This window comes from Alligator sinensis, unplaced genomic scaffold, assembly GCF_000455745.1.
Source record: "Alligator sinensis unplaced genomic scaffold, ASM45574v1 scaffold109_1, whole genome shotgun sequence".
Taxonomy (NCBI): Eukaryota; Metazoa; Chordata; order Crocodylia; family Alligatoridae; genus Alligator; species Alligator sinensis.
In genome coordinates, this window is record NW_005841852.1 from 5,499,877 (window position 1) to 5,523,761 (window position 23,885).

At 41.9% G+C, this 23,885-nt stretch overlaps 1 protein-coding gene across 1 annotated transcript in view; it reads right to left on the bottom strand.

The window, feature by feature from the left end:
* Window positions 1-23,885, bottom strand: part of KCNMA1 (potassium calcium-activated channel subfamily M alpha 1) — a 527,746-nt gene that overhangs the window by 311,565 nt on the left and 192,296 nt on the right. The window contains 3 exon segments of the mRNA XM_025212980.1: window positions 4,402-4,493; window positions 6,142-6,312; window positions 7,972-8,047. Of these exon segments, the coding sequence (XP_025068765.1) occupies window positions 4,402-4,493; window positions 6,142-6,312; window positions 7,972-8,047 (339 nt within the window).

Here is a 23,885-nt window from a genome sequence, read left to right on the forward strand (position 1 = left end):
CTTCCAGATATTAATGGTCTAATAAAGCAAGAATGAGAGTTGTCAATTCATGAACTGCACTTTCACAGGCATTAGTGGGAACTTCACAAGAAGTCAAAGACAGACAGTAGCATATGCAATATCTTTTTGCATATATATTTGCAAAGAAAAGGCAAAAGCAATCTGGTCCTTTGAAATAAATAGGAAAGAAGAAGTGGCTGAACAGGTGTATAAATGCAAATTCTTTGGGTACATGCAGATTCCTGGGACCCAATCTATGGTCACATGGCTTACTTTAAGCCATGTGATCATAGATTGTGTCCCATTTGTGCAGACATTTGCCAGGGCTGGGAGTTGTTTCTGGAATGTGATCTAAGTTGGGGCAGGGGAAGGGGCAAGCAGGATCAGGGGGACTTAGCAGGTCCTCCGCAGCAGCTGGCAGGTCCAGCAGGGGTTACTGGGATTCAGGAGAGCTGGTGGGTATGCATGGGGGGGGAGGTTTCCACTCATGGTTGGAGGGTCAGGGGAAGTAGAGCTAAAAACAGCCTAGTTACAGTGCAAGCTGGAAGTAGAAAATGTACAGTCCCAGGGCTGGGGGGAGTAGCTGGGTTTTCCCAGCTCCATGGCTGCACTCCAGATGTGTACACGTTTGGCAAAATAGGCTAACCAATGCCCAATCTAACTTAATGGATCTTCTCAGGTGAGCTAAGTTAAATCAAACCAGACATTTTTTTGCCTGATCTAACATCCCTGAACATCTGTACAGATTGGCATTTAGATCACCCTACCTTAGTTAGGTCAATCTAAGTGCAACTTCTGCACACACCCTTTGTGTACTAATGTAAGCTCCCTTCCCTTCCATTTAGCTGCACACTCAAAGTAAAAAACAAAGCACGTAATATTTTGTTGTAAATCTCCTTCTTAGTAACATTAGGAAGTCATGGGTTTTCTCTGTTTTAATTTGTCCCTCATTCTTGAACTTTATTTTCTACTTTCAGCTTAGATTGTCATTTTGTTTTAAAGTTACTAAACCCAGATTCTGTCTTTCTAATTATTGCTTTCTACCCACAGGCTCTTTTAGCTACCAGTGACTAGAGGAAGGCATGCATTTATTTATTTGACTTGGGTATAACTGTAATTTTAAGAAAACCATTTTAAACTAGTCCACAGACCACCTGACTCTAGTGTATCAGGCAAAAATAGTAAAAAACATTACTAGAGCATGTGATCAGTTCAATCAGCTTTTAAAAATGGTGCACATTGCTTATAGAAAATAAAACTATATATTGAGTTTTCTACGCCATTCTTGGTCTTTTAGTGCTGTTGTTATAGTGCATTGGGTTATATCCATATCAGATCCAAAAGGTAACAGGTTTGGACTAGCACAGTGTTTGTTTGGGAAACCACAGTGCACTATTTTGTAAAATATGAAACAATAAATAGTACTGTTTATCCAATTGAGGAAACTTCCTTCACGGTCAGCATTGAACCAGTGGGAGCATAATTTTGAAAGTCTCAATTTTAGAAAGTTGCAAAGCTAAGCTTCTTCCATCTAAGCTAATTAAAAATCCTATAGGAGTTTTTGCAATAGAAACTCTAGCATCCTGAGTAAAATTTCACTGGTGATAATTACATTCTTCCTTCAAACTAGACAAAAATGATTTGTATAAAATGTGTGAGCTATTTGAGGACCTTTCTGGCTTAAAGGCAACGTGTAACTATTAAGATCACCCCAACTGACCCCAGCTTTCTTCTATATGTTAAACTTCCAATTGAAGAAAAGCATTTTATTTCATAGTGTCAATGTCTGTGGTTGTGTGCACATCCATAAAGGCACAAACATATGCACACATTTTATAAGATGTTTTTGTGTTCCTCTTTCTCTCTTGGAGAGAGCACAGCATAAACACACATATAGGCTATTTTAAGAGTCTGAACAACATCTTTCAACAAAGTTTAACTATTTTCATTTTGTACACACACTTAATGTCTGGAAACTTTTTGACATTAGAAATAGAACAACTGTAGTTTCTCATTATGTTTGCTGCCAGAATCTATGCTTGGTTGCTCAACTAAAGACCTTATATTGCTAATTACTACCACATGCCCATATCCCAAGCGAAGGAAAACTTATTGGTTCTGACAGCCCATTCTCTCAACACTGAATTCCAAATGAAAACTCAGATTTTGGCCAAACATAACATTTCATCAATCTTGTTCTACTGACTGGAAAAGCAACATCAAACGAGTGGTGCTAATGGCTTTTTACTGTGCAGTTCCCAAGCTTATATTCTCTGATGAAAGATCCACGTGAGCAAAAGACTTCTTTTAAGTACTTAGTAATTAGCTTTTGACCCAGGAAACAATGCGTAAAGTAAATCGAACAGTCTGTTTGCTGATGACAGTGCTGAGTTTCAGTTGACAAGCTACATGGGCAGCAGAGAGTGAAAGAGAGCTACAGACAAACGAAGAGCGCATATAAATAGAGGAAATAAACCAGCAAGAAAGTAAAATGAAGCAAGCCCCAAAGCTGGCAGGACATCTATGATTTGGGAGTTGAGGCCTTCAAAATGTGGGGATTGGACTGAAGATCAGGTCCATGTTTAGAGACAATAAAAAGCAATGCTTGGTACCAGTGACAAAAGAGAAGACTCAGGGAACTTAAACTGTTTCACAAGCGGAGAATTTTGTTCTATTTGACTGTGATAACCTGCAGTAAACTGAGTAGAAAGATATTAAGATTAAATATTCTGGGGTCTTAGTGAAACTTCACTCCATCACAGAATTCAAATTAAAATGGAGATGGAGGTGATTTTGTTCATCTAGATGATTAAGACCCAACTAATGTAGTCTAGCTGGACTACATTAGAAGATCCTTGCATTACTATCAATGATAGCAGCACTAAAGCATTTTGGACATTTGAGAGTATTTTTCACAGAAGAACAGAAAGATGTATGTGGAAAGCATCTTCTACTTTTTGGAACATATTGAAATGTCTAGTGATACAAGAACTTCACAAAGGAAAAATGTTTATGTCTCTATGATATGATGCAAATCAGTGTTTTAGTATTGACTTATAACTGGTTACAGATTTTCTGGAGTGTCCCCATTCATTTAGGAAGGGAAACATCTTGAAACAACTATAATCCTGTCACATAAAATGATGTGTAGGTGATTGTTTCAAAGGAACTAAACTAAAAGCTTGCTTCCCTAAGTGAGGGAAGGGACACACAATTGGATTCCACTAAAATGTTTTATTTGGAATGTCTCCTTAATTATGTTTATAGGAATGTGCATGTGATGGCTTTTAAGGGCAATGGGACAGATGTCTCTGCCTCTGCTATGGATTGGCACACTGATGAGCTGAAATCAGCAGAAGCAAGAATACTGATTTCTCAGAATAAATGAAGCTTACTTGAATATATTTCTTAGCAGACATAACATGGTTTCTGGACAGAATTAGCTACAACATGGTCCAGATGACAAGTAGGCATTCAATGAAGATGTGAGGCGATTTATTTATGAAGCTTAATGAGGCCCTTTAAAATCTAACTGTTGCTACCAGCCAAAAAGAATCATTCTTAAGTTTTTATAGCACTTTACTGATGCTCAAGTCCTCTCTTTATTTTTTTTAGAGTTTGGGTAGATTATCAATTGCTAAGATGGAACAGGTTTTTTAAAAACACTGATCCTAAATCCCAAGGGCCTGAGAACCTACAAATCCCAAAAGAAATCAATGGGAATGGTGTGTGGTCCATACCTAATAATTTGGTTGATGAAAAATAGCAGTACCAGCTTCTGATGTGGCCACCATAATGAAATTACCTGGCCACATGAAGTTTCCATGCTGTGTTCTGCCATGCATAATGTTTAGCGAGTCAAGTTACTTCAGAACAATGTCTTCTATAATTACTTGGCCAAGAAATGACTAAATGATAATCTAACCAATTAATGCTCAAAAAGGTGAAGTGATATGACGACCTTGTTCCACAATCTAACTGCAGATGCAATAGCAGGGTTCCTTCGGTGTGCAGAGATTCTTTTGAAGAAGGGACAAAATATTGTGACTTGTACCTTAGCATGGCCCAGGTCTCTACTGACAGTGTGACAACGCTCCAGTGATAACAGCTGATGTCACAGAGCACTACATCTTAGGGAGTGTCCGTGAGTCAAGCTGTGACCACCTTCAGGGGCTGTTAAAGTGTCACACAACCACACCTGGTCTTTTTAGACTTACTTTCTGCCTCGGGTTGAGTTAAAAGTCCCGCCGTATTTCTTCCGATTAAGGATGAGAGCAGCAATTTCTGGCACGTAGCGAGCAAACATTGCCTACATGCATGAAACAAAAACACAAAAAAGAAAATGGCATGCAGAGAGTGTTCTACTGCAGCAGAGGCAGCAGAGCCTCTTGGAATACTTACTTTCTTCCACTAACCGCACTATAGGAACCACCATATTTCTTGCGGTTTCCTATTAACTCTATGATTTCAGGGACGTAGCTGGCAAACATGGCCTAAGAAGAAGATAGGAGACAGAAGAAAAGACTAAAAAGAGAGGCCAAAGAAAGGGGGGTGATGAATATTTTCAGAAGATATATATCTTTAAGATCTGAAAATGCAAAAGAATTAGATCTATAAAGGTATTTAAAAAGATAAATAAAAAATAAAAACAAGTTCTTACAAAACAAAACAAGAGGGTTCAATGTAAAAGTTGGTTTTGAAGAAGATGCGCACCTGGTAAACTAAAGAAGTGGTCAAAAGAAAAAAAAATACCCAAAACAAAACAAGAACAAAATGAAGTCAAATTAGCCTCTAATTGTAAAATAACTGCTAATTCTTCCTGAAGAGGGGGGGATATATTCCAATCTTACACAGTGCAAAAAAAAGGCATGTGTTATTATGGTTTTTTGTTTGTTTTTAAAAGATATGGAGACTTTTTACCTTTAAGAGTCCAAAGAAAGATATGGCACCTGGGGTTCCCCCCCCTCAAGAATTAAAATGGAGTCACCCCCCCATAAAAAAAGACAAAGAAAAAACAAAAAGCAAAAACAAAAAAAACCCAAAAAAAACTTGTTGTGAAAAGCTTGTTTTTAAAAGGTATGTAAGGACACATGATATAAAAAGGTAGTAGGGAGAAAAAAAAATCTGCCATGTTTTGTCCAACAAACATCTTGCTTGTGGCTGGATACTTCGAAGAGCTGCTGCCAGTCAACTTGGTCTCTTTAGCCATATGCAAATATGCATGTCTTTTGGATATGAATGTTTATACATCACCTATATTGCACTGACAATGATACGTGTGTTATATACATACCATCTTCAACGAGATGTACGTATATGTACAGAAAACATGTGTGAAGAGTAAACAATACAAAATAGATGTATATGTACAATACATACACCAAGAATGGATTTTACTTAGCACTTACCTTGCAGAATGTAAATTTTAATATAAACTTTGCTGTTTTAAAAGATAGAATTCAGCAGTTCCTACAGTATTACTCATAAAGATAAAAAAAAGTAATTTAACATAAGACAATTAGTTTATCTAGTGCTAGGCACATACTCTGGGCAGGAAAAGGAATGATACATTTTCTAATTTGTAGGGTGAGAGTTAAATGTGGTTATATGCATGTTAACACCATGTTATTTGGCATGGTTGCATGTTAAAAATGTAAAGAGAACATGGTTTGCCATCATCTGGATTGGGCAAGCTGCTCTTTAAGGCAGTCCAAAGCCACAGTGTTTGTTGGAATTCTGGGAAGGAACAAAGAAGGAAAGGGAAGGTTCTTGAAACCGCAAACTGTCTTTAAAATAATAACAGCATCAAACATTGCACAACAGTAATTGTCACTGAAAAGTAATGGACTATAAATAGCACTGTAAATAGAATTGTTAAGGCACTTTATGCATTATTTTCTTTAATGGATTAGACTAAATCTCGCTCCACTAAATCTTTGCAAAAATTAACAAGATCTAGCATACATAAATACTCGTCTAGAATAAACAAAGTGTATACTTGAAGTGTTCAAATGTTACAATGATATTGTTAAGAAGCCAAGTTTTTGAATTAATATAACTACTTTAAATACAGCATGGGGTACAGAGAATCAGATATTTAAAGTAGTAGTAACAAAAACAATAATAAGAAAGAGATTTTACCAATCCCCCGAGGATGAAGAAGACCATGAAAAGGCGACCAAGGGTTGTTTTTGCATAAACATCTCCATAACCAACAGTGGACATAGTAACCATTAGTAAATAAACACATTCCCAATATGTAAGCGGTTGGTTATTTTGGAAATTTTCCCATGGATCCCCTGAGTTCTCCACCTACAACATAAAAAGAACAAATATGAAATAACAGACTAGTAGCGTAGATGAATACAGGTTATACATTTATTTTCATCTAATTGGTATATAATATGCATTATCTGGATCCTTTTTTACAGATACAGGACTCACTTCTGATCTAATTAGAACTGAACAACTCCACTGACACCATCCAAGATGCAGTTTGCTCATATTATTTATAGAAGTCATCTTCTCCACTACTTAACAGAGTATTTAGCAATCTAGATAAATCTCATCTTCCTATGTTTTAAACTTTTTGATATGAACTTTACACTCCTTATCCAATGACATCATTTCACATTTCCCCCCCAAACTACTGAATGGATATTAATTAATCACACACACATATACTGAGCAACAGAACTTTGGCTCCAAAAATTTCACAGTCATAAGCGCAAGACTACCAGTGGAGCTCAAGTAGAGTTTTCACTAGCTATCAAATGTAACAAGTGTCCATTCTACACACTGTGGGCAAAGATAGAGGGACTTTTTATTGATGAATAAACAGTGGAACAGACCTGGTATGCCCAGCACTAAGAAAGTATATACTGAAGAACATATTGTAGCCTGAATAAAGTTGTATTCAACTGTTTATGATGTTATAAACTACAGTTCTTCTATAAGCCCTGTTTTCAGAAGGTAGCACACAGATTTGTGCTTCACATTCCAATGGGGAAGAAATTCCAAAACTGTGATCCATGAAAATGCTGCCTGGTCCTGTGGTTCTGGCTCCTTTCTTGTTCCATGCTTTTAAATTGATTTAAAAGCAGCTAAAGTAGATTAAATATTTTCCTAATATTATTTTGCCATATAAGTAGCTATTTCAGTTGCCACAAGGATGTTACATGTTTATGAATGAGAAAGGAAGCATCCACCCAGCAATCTTTCTATTAAGACTTGGTTCACATTATAAAGTTGTATGTTTGAGAATCCCTCCAGTAAATTTAAAACTCCTGTGTTGGAAATCATACAAAGAAGTGAAAATAACACTGAGTCAGAAAAATCTACATTTAATCATAAAGTATTATTCCTACCCTCAAATCTAGAAAAATTGAATAATAATCCAAAACTATTAATAATGGAACTATAATTGTATATGACACAATGAAAACATGTTTCATCCAACATTCTCAAAATGATTTACAAATACTAAACTACAAAGAAATCCTGTATGGCATGAAGTGAAAGATATATGATTAAAAAAAAAAATACAAAGATAAGAAAAAGAAAACTAATCTATGAGGAACCCCACTTGAAAACACTAGTAATCATATTAATTTTTCTTCTGAATATAGAGAATTCTTTTTTTGGCAAAACCACGTGTTTCCCAGAATGTCATTATCATTCATATTCTACCAGCCTTTTCCAGCCTGGTCGTTATTAAGGAAACACTGCCACCTAGTGGTAAAATATAGTTTTGGAAGGCTCTCCAAATCCCATACTTAACTTTAACTATTGGTGAACTGAAACACTGGAGATTAACAATGTGAATAATACTATTCAGATTAATTTGGGGTAGAAACATCAGGCAGCATACGTTTCTTTATTGTATTGCATAGCTGTATGAAGGGATTATTGTGAGCTAGATGATGGCAGAAAATAAATAATTTAGAGAGGAGTTGATCCAAGTACACTTACCAAATGTATGAACCCAGCTGCTGTCAGCCACGTACTAATAAATATAGAGCACAGATTCACCAGCTTGATGGAATTACTGAAAAAAACACAAGAAACACGTATTTGAAGATGCAACAGAAACACAAATTATTTTTGTGCTTCTATAATAGACATACAGCCATCAGTCATAATAATGCAGTGGTTCATATGCCACTGAACTACAGTCTCTCAAAATCATTTCTAAGCTGGCTAATATGCTAATATTGCCATATTAATGTCAATGGTGTAACAGACGTCCTACCTTATACAGTGTTTAAAATATGCAGAGTCATATAGAATGAGAGCCTAAATTGTGACACATAGATAACATTTTGATACATGACACGCATTTTTTAAAAGTATCTTTACACTGTTATGCAGAGTTTATCTGTACTTCAAGACTGGAGTTCCTTGTGTTGACATCATTGGGAACAGAAGTAGACTCTATTAAGAAACTTACAGAATGATATCTACAACACATTTATTGCTACATAACACAGAATTTGCTTTCATGTTGGTTTATGCAGCTTAGGAAATACTATTTAAATGGAATAAACGATAACTGAGAAAATGTCTTCTTAGCAGTAGGCATTACGGTACATTTGCACACATGGCCAAGTACGAATATTGCACATACTTTTCCCCCTAAATCAGCCCTCCAAAACCGGGGTACATATTTTAAGCAGGGAAGCTGATTTTCTTTGCCAGAACCTCATTGCATGGAGACACAGAAAGATGGACAGACAGCGTTCTTTGTGTTTCTAGGAAGGAGGAGGGGGCACCGTCCAATCTTAACTCTGTCACAAGTACTCTCAAATTGGCACCAGTTTTCGGCAAGTTTTATCTCATAACAAGGGGGTGGGAGTAGGGAAGGTTTCAGAGTGTGAGGGAGAAGGCAGTGGTGCAGTTGCACCCCACTTTGATCCCTACTCCACCCTATCTTCAAGAAAGGGAGGAAAGTGGATCTGGCAAACTACAGGCCCATCAGCCTGACCTCTATTCTGGGGAAGGTCTTAGAAAAGATTATCAAAGAAGCCATTCTTAACAGACTGGCTGATGTCAGCATCCTGAGAGATAGCCAGCATGGGTTTGTTGCAGGTAGGTCTTGCTTGACCAATCTTATTTCCTTTTACGACCAGGTGACCTATCACCTGGACAAGGGAGAAGAGATTGATGTCATATATCTTGACTTTAAAAAAGCCCTTGATCTGATATCCCAAGATCACCTCTTAGTAAACTGGCTAACTGCAGCCTCAGCTTCACCACAATCCACTAGCTGGGGAATTGGCTCCATGGTCAGACCCAGAGGGTGGTGGTTGATGGAAGTCAATCATTGTGATGCGCTGTGACCAGTGGGGTCCCTCAACGCTCCGTGCGTGGGCCAACACTTTTCAATATCTTCATTAATGATGTGGACATTGGTATCAAAACCAATTCTGACTAGTTGCTGATGACACCAAACTTTGGGATAAAAGCATCCACACCTGACCTTGACAGCCTCAGGAAATGGGTGGACAAGAACCTGACGCTGTTTAACACCGAAAAATGCAAGGTTTTCCCCCTTGGGGAGAAAAATCCGCAGCATGCTTATAGGCTCAGCAGTGCTACACTGGCTAGCCCTATGGACGAAAGGGACTTGGGGGTCATGATTGACCACAAGATGAACATGAGCCTTCAATGTGATACTGCTGTTAGTAAAGCAAGCAAAATGCTAGCTTGCATCCACAGCTGCTTCTCAAGCAAATCCCAGGACATCATTCTCCCATTGTACTCAGCCTTGCTGAGGCCGCAGCTGGAGTACTGCATCCAGTTTTGGGCTCCACAATTCAAAAAGGATGTGGAGAAGCTTGAGAGAGTGCAGAAGAGAGCCACACACATGAACAGAGAGGTCAGGAAAACAGACCTTATGATGAGAGGCTGAGAGCTACGGGACTCTTCAGCCTGGAAAAGCGCAGGCTCAGGGGTGATCTGGTGGCCACCTATAAGTTTATCAGGGGTGCTCATCAGGATCTGGGGGAACATCTGTCCACCAGAGTGCTCCAGAGGATGACAAGGTCAAATGGTCACAAACTCCTTCAGGACCATTTCAGGCTGGACATAAGGAAGAATTTCTTTACAGTCCAAGCCCCCAAGGTCTGGAATAGACTGCCGCCAGAGGTGGTTCAAGCACCTACCTTGGACACATTTCAAGAAAAATGTGTATGTTTATCTTGCTGGGATCCTATGACCCCTGATGACTTCCTGCCCCTGGGTCAGGGGGCTGGACTCAATGATCGTCCAAGGTCGCTTCCAGCCCTAATGTCTATGAAATCTATGAAATCTTTTAAACTTTAAAACCTGGAAGGAGCAGCAGCACTTCTATTTAGGCAGCACTGAGGGAGTCAATTGACTTCATTGTTCATTGTAATCTACCAGATTCCTGCTTATCTCTCTTCACTCCACAGTTTGGTGAGGCACCTTTGGTGCCTGCCACTTTAAGTGGCTTGAGCAGGCTGTGGAGCAACCGACAAGTTAAGTTAGGCTCAATAAGGCAGTCACATGACTGCAAGAGGACCACCAGATTGGAGGAGGGCTGAGCAGCCTCAGTATAAACCCAGACCCTAGGAGTAGAGCTGGCAGTTAAACCTAGGGAGCTAGAGAAGCAACATCATTCAGCCTGCAGACTGTAGCTCCCAAAACACCCACCCTCAGACTGACCACGACCTTTCCATTTGATAACAGGCAAATTTAGTGATACACAGTGATAACAGAAAAGAAACAATAGGTCTTCTCCTAATTTGGTTTGTTTCCCCAAAACTGGGACTCAGGCCCCCCTACTCTGGGGCCTTATTAGCTGGTGCCACTTATCTCATGTTATGGGCAGTATTGTACAAACTACCTTGGTTTCCAGACTAGTGTCCTTGTTGTGTTAGATAGCCTGTCTGCCTTGAAGGCTGTGATCTCATGTTGTAGCATGCCCCCTCAATTCTTAGGCTGTGTGTGTATCCATTGGCCTTGTTGTGTTAGACAACCTGTCTGTTTTCAGGGCTGTGAGAAACTGTGTGTGTGAGAGACATAGGCTCTTTTGAAATCAATTAACCCTTGCTGCCCATTTAAAACCATTATAAATGAAGATATCTATACCTATAAGCCAATTCCCAAAAAATAGACCTTTAAATACCATTACTAAGCCAACAGTCCTGGGGTATGACCTGAATCTACACCTTGCTGGAGTTGGATGGTATGGTGGGGCTCCCTGTGGTGGAGAAATCTCCAGGAAATGCCACACCTGTGCCTCCCCAGTGAAAGGTGAGTATGAAAAGCCTCACACCCTGTTGCCTTGTCAGTACCCCGTGGAGAGGAAAGGCTAAAGGAGCACACTCTGACAGAAAAGCAACAGGCTTGGGATGACAGCACAGGGGCCAAGAGGACCCAAGGCCCAACACCTGAGAGAACGAGGCCTAGCAAGAGGCTGAGTTAGGGGTCCAGGTACATCAACAGGCACCTGAGGCCCAAGTGGGCCATAGGCCAAATGTGAGACACCCAAGGCCAGAGAGGGCCAGGGGCTGGAGTCTGTTCAGAGTGTGGGGTGATAGACCTGATGCTTGTCATAGAGTACGGCCTGAATTGGGTGGTCTGAATGTCTGCAAGGGGTCAGGATCATGCATGAGAGAGAGGAAGCCTGAAAGGCTGTATGGAGTAGGGCCAAGAGGGCCTGAAGGGCCATACAGAGTAGGGCAGAGTGTGGGTGGCCCCAGTAAGGGGGTGGAGTTGTGGCCCCAGTGAAGAGGGCGGAAAGGCCAGGCACATCTGAGAACACCTGAGGCCAAATCTCGGCCAAAGGCTTTGTGCGGCACAGCTAAGGGGCCAGGGGAATTAGAAGTTATCTTGGATGCCATCTGTGAAACATAGGACATAGTGTAGTGGTGGTTCAGAGCCATGTATTTTGCCCTTGGCATCAGGGCAAATAATTGGGTAGCCCCCTGCATATAAACACCTATTTCTGGAAACATGAAAGACATGGCAGGCGAGGCAGGACGGATTGCCCTAGACAGGTGGGTGGGCCAATGTCGTGGCTGGCCTTGAGATGGCCCCCTATCACAACAGGTATTAATGACCCGCTCAACTCAGGCTGGGGTATTGGGGGAAGCTGTGCCAGACCCACAAGATGAGGGGGCTGTGTTCTATGCCCTCACTCCCCAGCTCCAGCCAGGCAAAGCAGCAGGCAGTTCCTGCTGCCACTGTCAAGAGGCCTGGCCACAGCTGGAGTGAGGGACCCCACCTTGCTTTGTGGGCCTAGCCTCAATCCCCCCAAAACCCCAGCTGAGGTAGCTGGGGGGTGGGGGGGTATAAGGTGAGGGGGCTCCATTCCACTCCACTCCCCTTCAGGTTCCGGCTAGGAAAAGCACCTGACAGCTCTATGCTGCTCCCTTCCCTCCCCCTCTCTCCCCTGCTGCCAGCCCCGCAAAGCATGAAAAATTAACCCTGGAGGGAACACAAGATCCCTAAAGCACTCTGCTTTAGAGCGCCTTCATCTGATACCTCATTTGACCAGGGTTAATTTTTCATGAAATTAGCCATTTTAAAAGTTCTCTGAAGTCATTTACGTGTGTTATGTCATAGCTGTAGAGTGCTTCCGGGAGCCCAGTCTTATGAAAAATGCAACTTGTGTAAGCACCCTACAAGACTATTGAAACAATATCTTTTCACTATGTTTGCCTGGTTTGTAGTGTGTTTTAAGTTTAATATATAGTCTGGCAAATTAATGCACATTTCAATAAAGTTATATTTGTTTTTACTTTGATAGTAAACTGAACCATACAGCACTAGGCCCCTAGCATATTAGTAACATTTTTAGTTTCTCTTAACTAGAGAAAAATACTGTTGTGTAGTATGTAACGATGCACCACCACACACCATCTGCAACCTGCTTTCCAAAATCACGTATCCACTCACGGGTAGGAGATATGCAGTTCACCCCAGTATTACTGCTACTGGGCCAGATTCTTAATTAGATCTCCAACATGTTAAACCAGCTAAGTTAGTTATGCTATTCAAATTTATGCTAACAATTTGGCCTTTTTCATTTTTACCTATCACCTTCAAGGAGCAAGATTTTTTGGCAATATCTTTTACTGAACAAAAGGTATAACACTCCAACTCTACTCCTATCACATCCTAGGCCAAAGTTTTTTTGATCTATTTCATTTGTGTGGGATTTTTTATATAGGATTTTTGCTTTTAGCCCAATCCTGCAAATATTAAACACTGTGAATCACACCATCCAAGAAAATGGCAATTTTTATTTCAGTGGGACTATGCACAGTGCATGAAGTTAAACAAATGTATACATGGTTTCAGCACTGCTTTATTTTGCAGTTATGTAATGTAGTCAATAAACAGTTTATGGCAGTTGATCTGTAGGTATTGCCTTTCATAAATTTAGAGCCACCATGCATGGGGGAAAAAGCCAGGACACTAGATATTTACCTAAATGTCCCCCTTTGGCTGTAAACAGACCTTGCACATTTCTTTCAGGAGAAATCCATCTATCTTGGGATCCTACAGACATTCACACCCATTATTCTGCTTCAAGTACCTGTGAAGTATGCCAGATAAAATGTGTACATCTGCAAGTTAATTGCGGCTCATTTCAGTGTTCATTTAACTGAACTGGTTTATTCCAGGGACAAAATTGTCAGGCTGCATGCTTCCTTGAACCACCTACTGGCTTGGAAGCACTAGAGCCATGCTTCACCTGCTTTGATCTGAGTCAAAATCGGGGACAATGAGGCCCACCTCCAAGTTTATAGCCTTTGTGGGAGGAGGAGAGGTATCTTCCTTCCTAAGAGGAGGATTACATTGCCAGTTTCTAATCCTCCTGTAGGGTTTCCCCAAGTATAAGATGATTTTTGCCTTTGTTCCCTATCACTAATGAAAAAGCTTCCTTATATAAAGGAATAAAAGCAATGAGATCTATCAACAGTATTTTTGTATGGTTACTTGATTCATTATTCTTGACCATTCAGGCAGTCACTGGGTAGGCACCAACACACAGGCAGAGCCTGGAAGTTCTTCTAACTTTCAGGCAAGCAACAGTTCAACCCACTGAGCATTAGCCAGGATTTTGTTCATTATTTGAAACTCATTATTTGTTATTATCCGACGAAGGTTCAGTCATCCAATCAGTGAGCAGAATGATTATTATATGATTTGGGTGAAAGATTACAAGCCAAAATAAATAAAAATTAGGATTTAGTCTAAAAAATATTAGAAATGGTTGATCTCTGTAGAGGCTACAGGTATTTTAGAGCAGAGTTTGGTAACTTATGGCCCATGGAATATTCAGACATGGGAGAGACTACCTTCATTAGACCCAGGCACTTAGAGCTTTGGCAGAGATTTCCCTGCACCACACCACAGTAAGGTGTCTGGGGCTGCAACAGAGAAAGAGTTTTCTCTTTACTTTAAGAAATAAATTACAGTTTTTCCTATTAAAAATTTCAGCATATTCTAGGTAAAATTGATATATTTTGCTTTCTGTAACTGGCATATAAATTAGGTTGCCTTGTTAACAAGGTTAAGTGCTGTAACTTTTAATGCATTTTGAAACATTTTAATGAATGCCTAGTTAAATTTAAATGTAAACTTTAGAGAGCTTTTAAGAGGTTAAGGTGAAACATTGTATTACATGTACGTGTCTAATTTAGTAATGAATAACAGGCTATATATTTTTTGTGTCTAAAATTAAGTGCAGTAATATCTAGTACATTGGTGTCAAATAAAGAGCCATTCTATACCAGCCTGCCTGCCTACCAGCAGGCTTCTGGAAGCTGAGGGTTTAGCTTTTGCCTGCCCTGTAGTGTTTAGACCCCTAAGGTTCACTCCAGGCCCCTGCCACTAACAGACTCCTGCCAAAACCACTTGGCCCTGCAGCTGCTGCCAGACACCCACTGGCACTGCCAGATCCTGGTCACTACCACCATTAAACATCTGCTGCAGCTGCCACTGGTCCCGCAGATCTAGCCCAAGAGGAGCCCCACAATATGGCCTTTGAATCTGGCCCAGGGTGAGTTTGGCACCCCTGATGTAATTATGTTATACAGTGTAAAGAAAAACTGACAACAATTCAATTCTGGGCAAAGTATTTTGTCTAAATTAGAGGTCCGAAACCAAAGCCAAAACCTTAAGAATGTTGAAGTACAAGAATAACTTATTGCACCTAAGTAATCCTAGTGAGGGAAATGCTTGCCTTGTTGATGTTAGTGAAAATATTGCCATTGACTTCTATGAAGTCACCTACTGGGTTCAAAAGGATTACTGTCAATGTCTAAGATGTCTAATGTTTGCATGCTATGAATAATAGCTTCACAGTTATGAATAATCTAGTCCCAAGACAGGAAATAAGCTTTGAAAAGCCAACAAATAAGAATCTTCAGACAATTAAATCTGCAAGAAATTCAAGTCTATGAACTGCTGGCATCTAAATGATTTTTTATCAAGCTAAACTGAAATTATATTTAAAAACTTTCAGAAACCAGACTTGTTTCTCAACTTCTGGTCACATATACGACAGAAAGAAATCCTGTGGCAAACTGACAAACAATCTTCATCTTCAGTAACTCAAATAAAAGGGCTGATACCCATTTTCATGGAAACTATATTAAAAAGGGGTGAGGTAGACAAATTTCCTGAAGAAATTACACAGAACAACTGCAACATCCAGAATATTAAAACACTCATGGGTCAGATCAAAGCCCTGATCCTTCAAGGCATACCTGTAGGATGACCCATGGAAGCATACAAAGTCTCAACATAGTCAACTCATATATCTGACACAGTCAAATGAAGGTTGTAACAGTGGGTAAGCATGCCCATGCTAGCTTTGTGCTATATATCTTTTAGTAAACATCAAGCAGTGAAGATGGAATGGCATGGGCTTCGCCATGAGCTAGAAATTAGAGCACTTTCACAGGGTTTCTAAAGGGCTGGTTGCTACTATTTGTATTTAAAAATACAACCTTGATGTGGTGTTAATTAGATCCTTATGGCCTAATACGGCTGCACATGTAGATGCAAGATGTTTATTTCAGAGCTAATTAATCTATTCTGCAGTAAACACCTCATGTACATGCACCCACTGAGTACTTCGCTGACACTCTGATGATATTTTTTGTTCATCATTTAAAAACCCTAAGTTTCTACACAAAGAGAAGTTTTATTATGACAAGCACCAGGAGCTCATGTCTGAAGAATTAGAGATTTAGAACCCAATCCAGCAAAACCCTGAACCATGTGTATAACTTTCAGAGCATTTGTAAGCTAATTTGCTCCAGTGGGGCAACTCACATTCATAGATTCAAAGAATTTATGAATCTAGAATCTATGAATCTATGAATTGTCAGTGGGGCAACTCACATGTGTAACATTATCCACATACTTAGGAGCTTTACTGGCTAGAAGCCTTAAGCTGGTATGTGGTGCTCCCAAACATTCAGTTAAGGCTTAATGCAACTGAACATGGATGTACTTATAATATATAGGCATCTGTCTATCTCATGAGACAACAGATTTGCACCAAGTGAGATGTCAGCTCATTGAACATCTGCAACTGTGGCTACAGAGTCCTATTCTTGAATGACAGTCCCTTCTTCACTTCTCACATGTGAAGTTCATATCTAACAGTCCTGAATGCAGGTATCTTCCTGAGGTTTCTTCTTTCCTCAGCATGTTTGGCTCTTCTTTCCTCAAAATACTTCATTCTATGCTTAATAGACTATTTCCAAGACTTTCTAGCCTCAGCAATCCTTTCCCAGTTGTTTGGCTCAATGTTCATTACCTTCACATCTGTCTTGCAAACATCTTTGAAATGGAGATAAGGATGCTCTTGTGGGTCTCTTCCTGTAAAGAGATCTCCATACAAGAGATCCTTGGGCTTATGGCCATCATCCATTCTCTGCATATGACCAAGTCATCAAAACAGCCTTAACTGAAAAGAGAATGGATTCCCAGAATTTTGGCATATTCCCAGACCTCTGTATGGACAACTCTGTTCTGCCAGAAAATTCTTAGAATGATGCATAGGCAATGTAGGTGGAAGCTGTTGAGGCACTTCTCCGAAGTAGAGCATGTGGTTTAGGATTTGCTGGCATACAAATGGGTGTTGATGATGCAAGCAGGATGTACTATATTTACCTGAGTATAAGACAAGGTCCACCCATCCGTCCCAATCAGCATGGATGAAAAAGGCCTCTGCTCTTATATTTGCATACACACAAATTGTCTATCATTAAACTGCTGCCAAAAGTAGCATGTGCTCAGTAATGTAAAACAACTGTGAAGTTGATTAAATGAAGCCAACACTAAGCATGACAATAAAACACATGCCCCATATTGGTGATAACCTACCACAAGGATAGATTAGTGCAGCCCATCTGAAGAGTTCCAACTCTGTTTCAGGTCATGGTGAGATACATTGAATACATTTCAACTTCCTCTTTACTCCAACAGCAGAGCTGTGCCTTTCTTTCCCATTTCCAATCATTCCTGTTTCTTCACCAACCTTAAATGTCTGACAAACATCACGAAAGAGGGCCTCAAATAGTTCCCCCAGAATCCCTTTGCTGCCCCCCCCCCCAGCTTGTCACATATGATTAGTGTGGCCCCACCCTTCATGAGGCAGAGCAGGACTACTTGTCTTGTGCCTCATCTGCATATAACATTTTTGGAGGATCCCAGGATTCATGACAAGAACACCCTGCTCCAGTCATGAGTGGGGCTAATTAGCACATGGATCCTTTGTGGGGGTGTCTGGAATATATATGCATACTAAGCAGTGCTGAGCTATGGGGTCACCATGGCTTGAAATGCTGGTGACTCTGCTGGGGCCCAGCTAGAAGGTAAATCATGAGCCTTTAGATTTTGGACTAATATCATGCATAGTTTGTACTATATTATAAGTAAGTACAAAAGTGCTGTTGAAAAATGTGTTTATTTCAAGGTCAGTATTTTCAAATTTGCCCCTTACTTCCATGTGCTCAGGGAGAGACGAGTCTGACAGTAAGGAGAGGAGGAGGGGGCTGCAAAGGGAAGAAGCTGCAGGTGGGGGGTGAGGGTAAGGATGCTCCACAGCCCTCCCAGATTTAGTTTCCTTGCTGTAGCAGTGGGAGGGGATAAATTCATGGCAAACCAACCTCCAGTAATTAGATTCTGTACCTGGAAAATTATAATAAATTTATAAATTTTCCATGTATTGAATTATAACTATTGGGGGGTCATCTTATATTTGAGTAGATTCAATACTTGGACCTTGGCCTTAACATTCAAGTTTGTTGTTCCACACTCATTTACTCAGCATGCTTTGCCAATACAGGTATTCAGTTCAGCCTCAAGTGACAGAGTATTGTTAACAACGGAGCCAAAGTAAGTAAATGTACTTACAACATCCAGTATGTTTTTACCTATTGTGATCACTGGTGGTGAATCAAAGTTCTAGCCTATAACACTGATCCTTTTTTGATGTAGACTATAAGATCAAACTCTTGGCAGGCATGAGTGAAGCAACTGAAGAGGCTTTGAAGGTCACTCCCTATGTGGGCTACCCATACATTGTCATCAGCAAACAGCAGCTCATGAATCTAAACTTTCTGCACTTTAGTTTTTGCTTTAAGGTATGTGAGGTTGGATAGTTTTTAGGGCAGTAAAGCAATTTAAAAATTTGATCGCTATTAGTTGCATGATTAAAAAAATCAGTCACAATTAATTACGATTTTAATCCCAGGGGTCCCCATACAACCTGGCAGGATGTGAGGTACTGTGGGTCAGGAGCAGCAGGGTTGGGGGGGCACAGAGCTGGGTTGCATTCCTGGCCGCATGCTTCCTGAGGCTGCCTCTGTGTGTGTGTGTGTGTGTGTGTGTGTGTGTGTGTGTGTGTGTGTGTGTGTGTGTGTGTGTGTGTGTGTGTGTGTGTGTGTGTGTGAGAGAGAGAGAGAGAGAGAGAGAGAGAGAGCACACCTATGCCTGTGGATACACCACCCCTCCCACCTTCCTGGTGCAGCAGCCTGGATCCTGCACCCAGGATACCCTGCAATCCTCTTCATTTCCAGTGCTGTCCTGCTGGGCAGCCTGGAGGTGGCAGAACAGAGCCCAGGCACGGGCTCCAAAACCACGTGCAAGATTGCATTAAAGAAAGTTATGCAAGAACCAATTAATGCATTAATGCGTACATTAACAGTGATTAATTGACAGCCCTAATAATTTGCCACCTAAGTGTGTATGTAAATAAATTCTTTGGCGGCAGTCCCAAAAGCGTAAGTCAAAAAGTGAAAGAAAAAGAAAAATTCCAAACAGGATTGGGGCAATGACACTGCCATACTTGACTCTGCTTTGAATCTCAAAAGTCTCTGGCTGTCCATCATAGCTGACTGTTTCCTACATTCCACTTTGGAAATGAAGGCAATATAGAGAGGTCTCCCTTTGTTCCCTACATTTTTCTTGTATTTGTTGGAATGAGAAGACCATATCTATGGTGGACCTACTAGCTCTGAAGCTACCTATGGCTCAGGGTAAATACAGTCAACAAGGAATTGAAGTCTTCTGAGCATCCGAGCAATTATCTTTCCAGACCATTACAATCACTGCTGTCTTCTTTATTCTTGTACAAAGTGACTATATTGCCATCCTGCATATCTTGCAGTACTGTCCCTACTGTTCAGCAGTGAATACAAAGCTAGTATAGGTGAGAAGGAAGCACAGGTTTCCTGCACTAGATCAGTTCTGTGGGAATGCAGTCTTTTCCTGGGGCCTTGCCAATGACCAGATTGTCTATGGCCTTTGGTACTGAACACTTGGAATGCAATCAGGCTTTTCAAGGACATAAAGAGTTTATCTACACGTGCTATTAGCATGGAAGAATAAACTCTAGCACATATTGCACTGGAGTTTGTAGCTCCTGGGAATCACTTCTTCGTATGCACCTGGGACCACAGCACAGTCAGCCTGCCAGCCCATGGCTGCTCCAACCCAGCTCTTCGTCCTGTGGAGGAGCTGGCTGGGGCACAAGAAAGCTTCAGTATTGGTCTAGCCAGCAGGCAGCCCCAGCACTGAAACAACCTCATGCCCCAGCCAGCCAGGTCAGCATCTACAATGCCACTGCTGTATAGTACATAATGCTGCCATAGATAGTACTTGTATTTACAAGTACTAGCCTATGGCAGCTTTTATTAGTTTACTAAGACCTAATAGGGCCACATGTGTAGACATAAACTTTACTGCAGAGCTAATTCAGGGATCCAGGTTTTCCGTTTCCCATGGAAAAATGGAGAAAGCCATGGATTTCCCCTTTTTATCAGAGAAAACACATATTTCTCCTTTTAGCAGAGAAACCCACGGATTCCCTGCTTTTGCAAACAGTTCTGCAGGCTGTTTGAGCTCTAGCCTGCAAGAGGCGTTTGCAAACAGGGCGGGAAAACCCCAGCCCTGCCTAGATGGGGAGAGCAGGGCCTGAGGCTCTCACTCAGCCACAGCTCCACTCAGCCTCACTCTTCTCCTGGACCCTGAGGTAAGTGCAGCTTGCAGGGGGCTGCGGGTTGCAGGTCATTGCTGGGGGCACCTGCAGGGCTGAGAGAGAGCAGGAGCCAGCCCTGGCCCCACCTGAGCAGGCGGCAGCAGTGGGGGAGCCAGCTTCATGCGGCTTCTGCTGCAGCTGCCTGCTGTTTGGGGCAGGGAGCTGCAGACCTGGGTCCCAGACCCCAAAAACCTGGCAGCTGGGGGCCCCCTCCAGCAGGGCGGGGGGGGCAAGGACTGTGGGTGGGGGAGCAAGAGGCATGTAGGGCGGGGGGTTGTTGTGGGGTCAGTGAGGATCACCAGCGGTATTGGGGGGGTTTGGGGGGCAGTGGGGGCACCAGCAGGGCTGACAGGGGGCCCTGGGGGAAATGGGAGGGCAGCAACAGGGCTGGGGGAGGCACTGGGGGGGTGAGGGGCACCAGCAGGGTTGGGAGGTGCTGCAGGGGGCTTTTAATTTTTATGACGGATTTTGGGGGTTTTGTCAGAGAATTTGCAATTTTTGGTCGGAGAATTTGTGAATTTTTATCAGAGAAAACCAGGATCCCTGTGTAATTAGGCAGCTCCACAGTAAACATCTCATGTAGACATGTCCACAGACTTTTAGTAAAGGTCTGTGTCAATGACATCATTTTCCCTTGAACAGAGTTCTACCTATCTTTCCATCCATTGCTCTCAGCCTGTAATAACTTCTCCCGATGCTGTTTCTCACGGAACTGACTTCTTGCAATTGGACCTACCACCTCCTTGATTCCATCATATATGCTTCTGATGTTTTCTGTCAAAGGCATATTAAATTTCCTTGCTTAGTTGCAGCAAATAATCATTAGCACAGCATCTTGATATTTGTTGAACAACTGTCCTTTGCTTGCCTCAGTTTCTTAGAAGTTCCATATGAGGCATTCTTTTTGTGATTTAACATAGGAGTTTTTTTGGCCCTGATAAATCAAATCAATGCATGTGAGTATGCCTCTACCCAATCCTGTTCTTTTCTGACCTGTTTGCTGAATATAGAGTCAGCAGTGACATAGATCATTTTTGAGGCTTCCCCACTTCTCTTCTGCAGTCTCATACAAAGGCAGCTTTGAAGCTTGTTGGTCTAATGTATTAGCGATGTTAATTTGTGGCAAACACTGATACTTAGAGCAGATGATTTTATTTGGATTCAGTTTGATCTTAGTGAGCACAAGTGAGCAATCAATATTACAGCCTATACTATGGTAGCTACGAGGAGGACATTACTGTGGTTGGTCCTCCTAATGATAATGAGGTAGTTCAACTGGGGCCAGGGCTAGATCCTAGGAGCCTCCATGATACTTTATGGAACAGCTTTCTTTGAAAGAATGAGTTGGTGATGCACAAATTATGATAGGAGAAGCACTCCAGCCATTGTCTCATGTTATGTGATCCCAGACAAACTGGCCAGGATTCGCTGTCACCAGCTCTGGCACTGAAGTCCCCAAGGAGATGTACGTTTTCAGTGTTTGGAATCTTACTGATAATACTAGCCAGTTCTTTGTAAATCCTGTCTTTAAGCTCAGCAGAAGGGTAATGTGTTGGAGTAAAGGTATTCTCTAAGGCAGGGGTGGGCAAAATGGTAAATCCAGCTAGTGGCCGGACTCCATTTCCTGCCCACATCGCTGCAGCTGGTTTCCATAGAGATGTCAGTAGCAGTGGCATTGTGCCAGCACAGAGCCAGGGTTTCCATGGAGACCAGCCCCAGCAGCACTGGCAGGGCACTCAACTGCTGCTCCAGGGCTGGGGCTGGAATCTTGCAATGGTGACAGCATGGTCCATAACCAGGGCAGAGGCCCCTTCCACTGCCTGCACACCCCTGCCCGGGGCATACAGTCAGTGGACTACAGTCTCTGCCCCAGCTCTGGGTCATGCTGTCACTGCTGCAAGATCCCAGCCCTGGAGCACCTCCCCACCCAGCTGCCTGCCCAGCCAGCGCTGCTGGGGACAGTTTCCATGGAAATCCTGGCCCTGTGCTCTCACAGCTCCAACGCTGCACCTTCCACTGCCTGCACACCCCTGCCCGGGGCATACAGTCAGTGGACTACAGTCTCTGCCCCAGCTCTGGGTCATGCTGTCACTGCTGCAAGATCCCAGCCCTGGAGCACCTCCCCACCCAGCTGCCTGCCCAGCCAGCGCTGCTGGGGACAGTTTCCATGGAAATCCTGGCCCTGTGCTCTCACAGCTCCAACGCTCCTGGGGTCTACATGGAAACTGGCCATAGCAACACGGGTAGAGGCTGCTAGGAAATGGATTCTGCCACAGGCAAGATTTTGCCTGCCTGTGCTCTCAGGTAACTGTGCCTTCTGAAGTATAGAGGCAGAGCATGAGGATCCTCTCAGAATCACTTAATGGATTTTCAAGCATTTTGAGAAAAGTGCTTCTACCAGCAAGGCCTATGCCACATTGAAGTGTGTCTTCAGGAGCTTTCCCTTGCTCTGATTGGCAACCAGTCTAAGAGTACAGCCCTGATAGATAAATGGTTCTGATTCCCCTGCCTGAAAAATGTGTAGTATTTTTCTCTTAAGGAGCCATTTGAGGCCAGGCATGTTTCTTGCAGAACTGTAATGTCAATGTTCAACCTATTTAATTCCATATCTATCTCTGCTGTCTTACAAGCATCAGAGATATTCACAAGATCATCAGTCATGCCAGTACACATGACCCTAATATTCTAGGATTAAATGCAGAGTATTGATTTCCTCTTTTTCTTTTTGCCTGCTGCAATAATGTACTGTGCTTATTTGCAAACCTGGAGTGACATTGCCAGGGTGCAAAAGCCTGGGCAATGTATATGGAGAATTTGGGTTGCCCACACACCAGTGTCCCCCTCAGGGCCTTCCTGGTTTAGTCCAAAGGAAAGGTAGGAGGTACTAGTACATTCTGAACCAGCGTGACTGCAGGAGCTTCCAGAGCAGAGATTATCCATTTGTCCATCTGTCAGGGCTCCAATCTTAGACTAGCTGCTAACCAGGCCTAAAAAGCCCAGTCTACCCTATCATGAAGCAGAACTCAAGTTCCACAACCTTTTGGTAGCATTTCCTCCAGAAGAGGTAAGACTAGTACCCACCTCTAAGGTGCTCTTCTACCTGAAGCCATTGGCACCCTATGGGTTGCCAGATTATTTAACCACTGCCCAGCACACAGTGTTAACAGTCAGAGGGAATACCGTCTACTTTAAATTATGGTAGCAGGCAAACCTGACCTGATGTATTTAGTAAACTGATTATTGAACCATTTAACTGCTGAAAAAAACCTAAGATGAAATATACTGCACTAACGGTCAATGGTATTGGCAGGTAGTAAAAGTAGTTACTACTGAAGATCTTTTTGTTGCATAA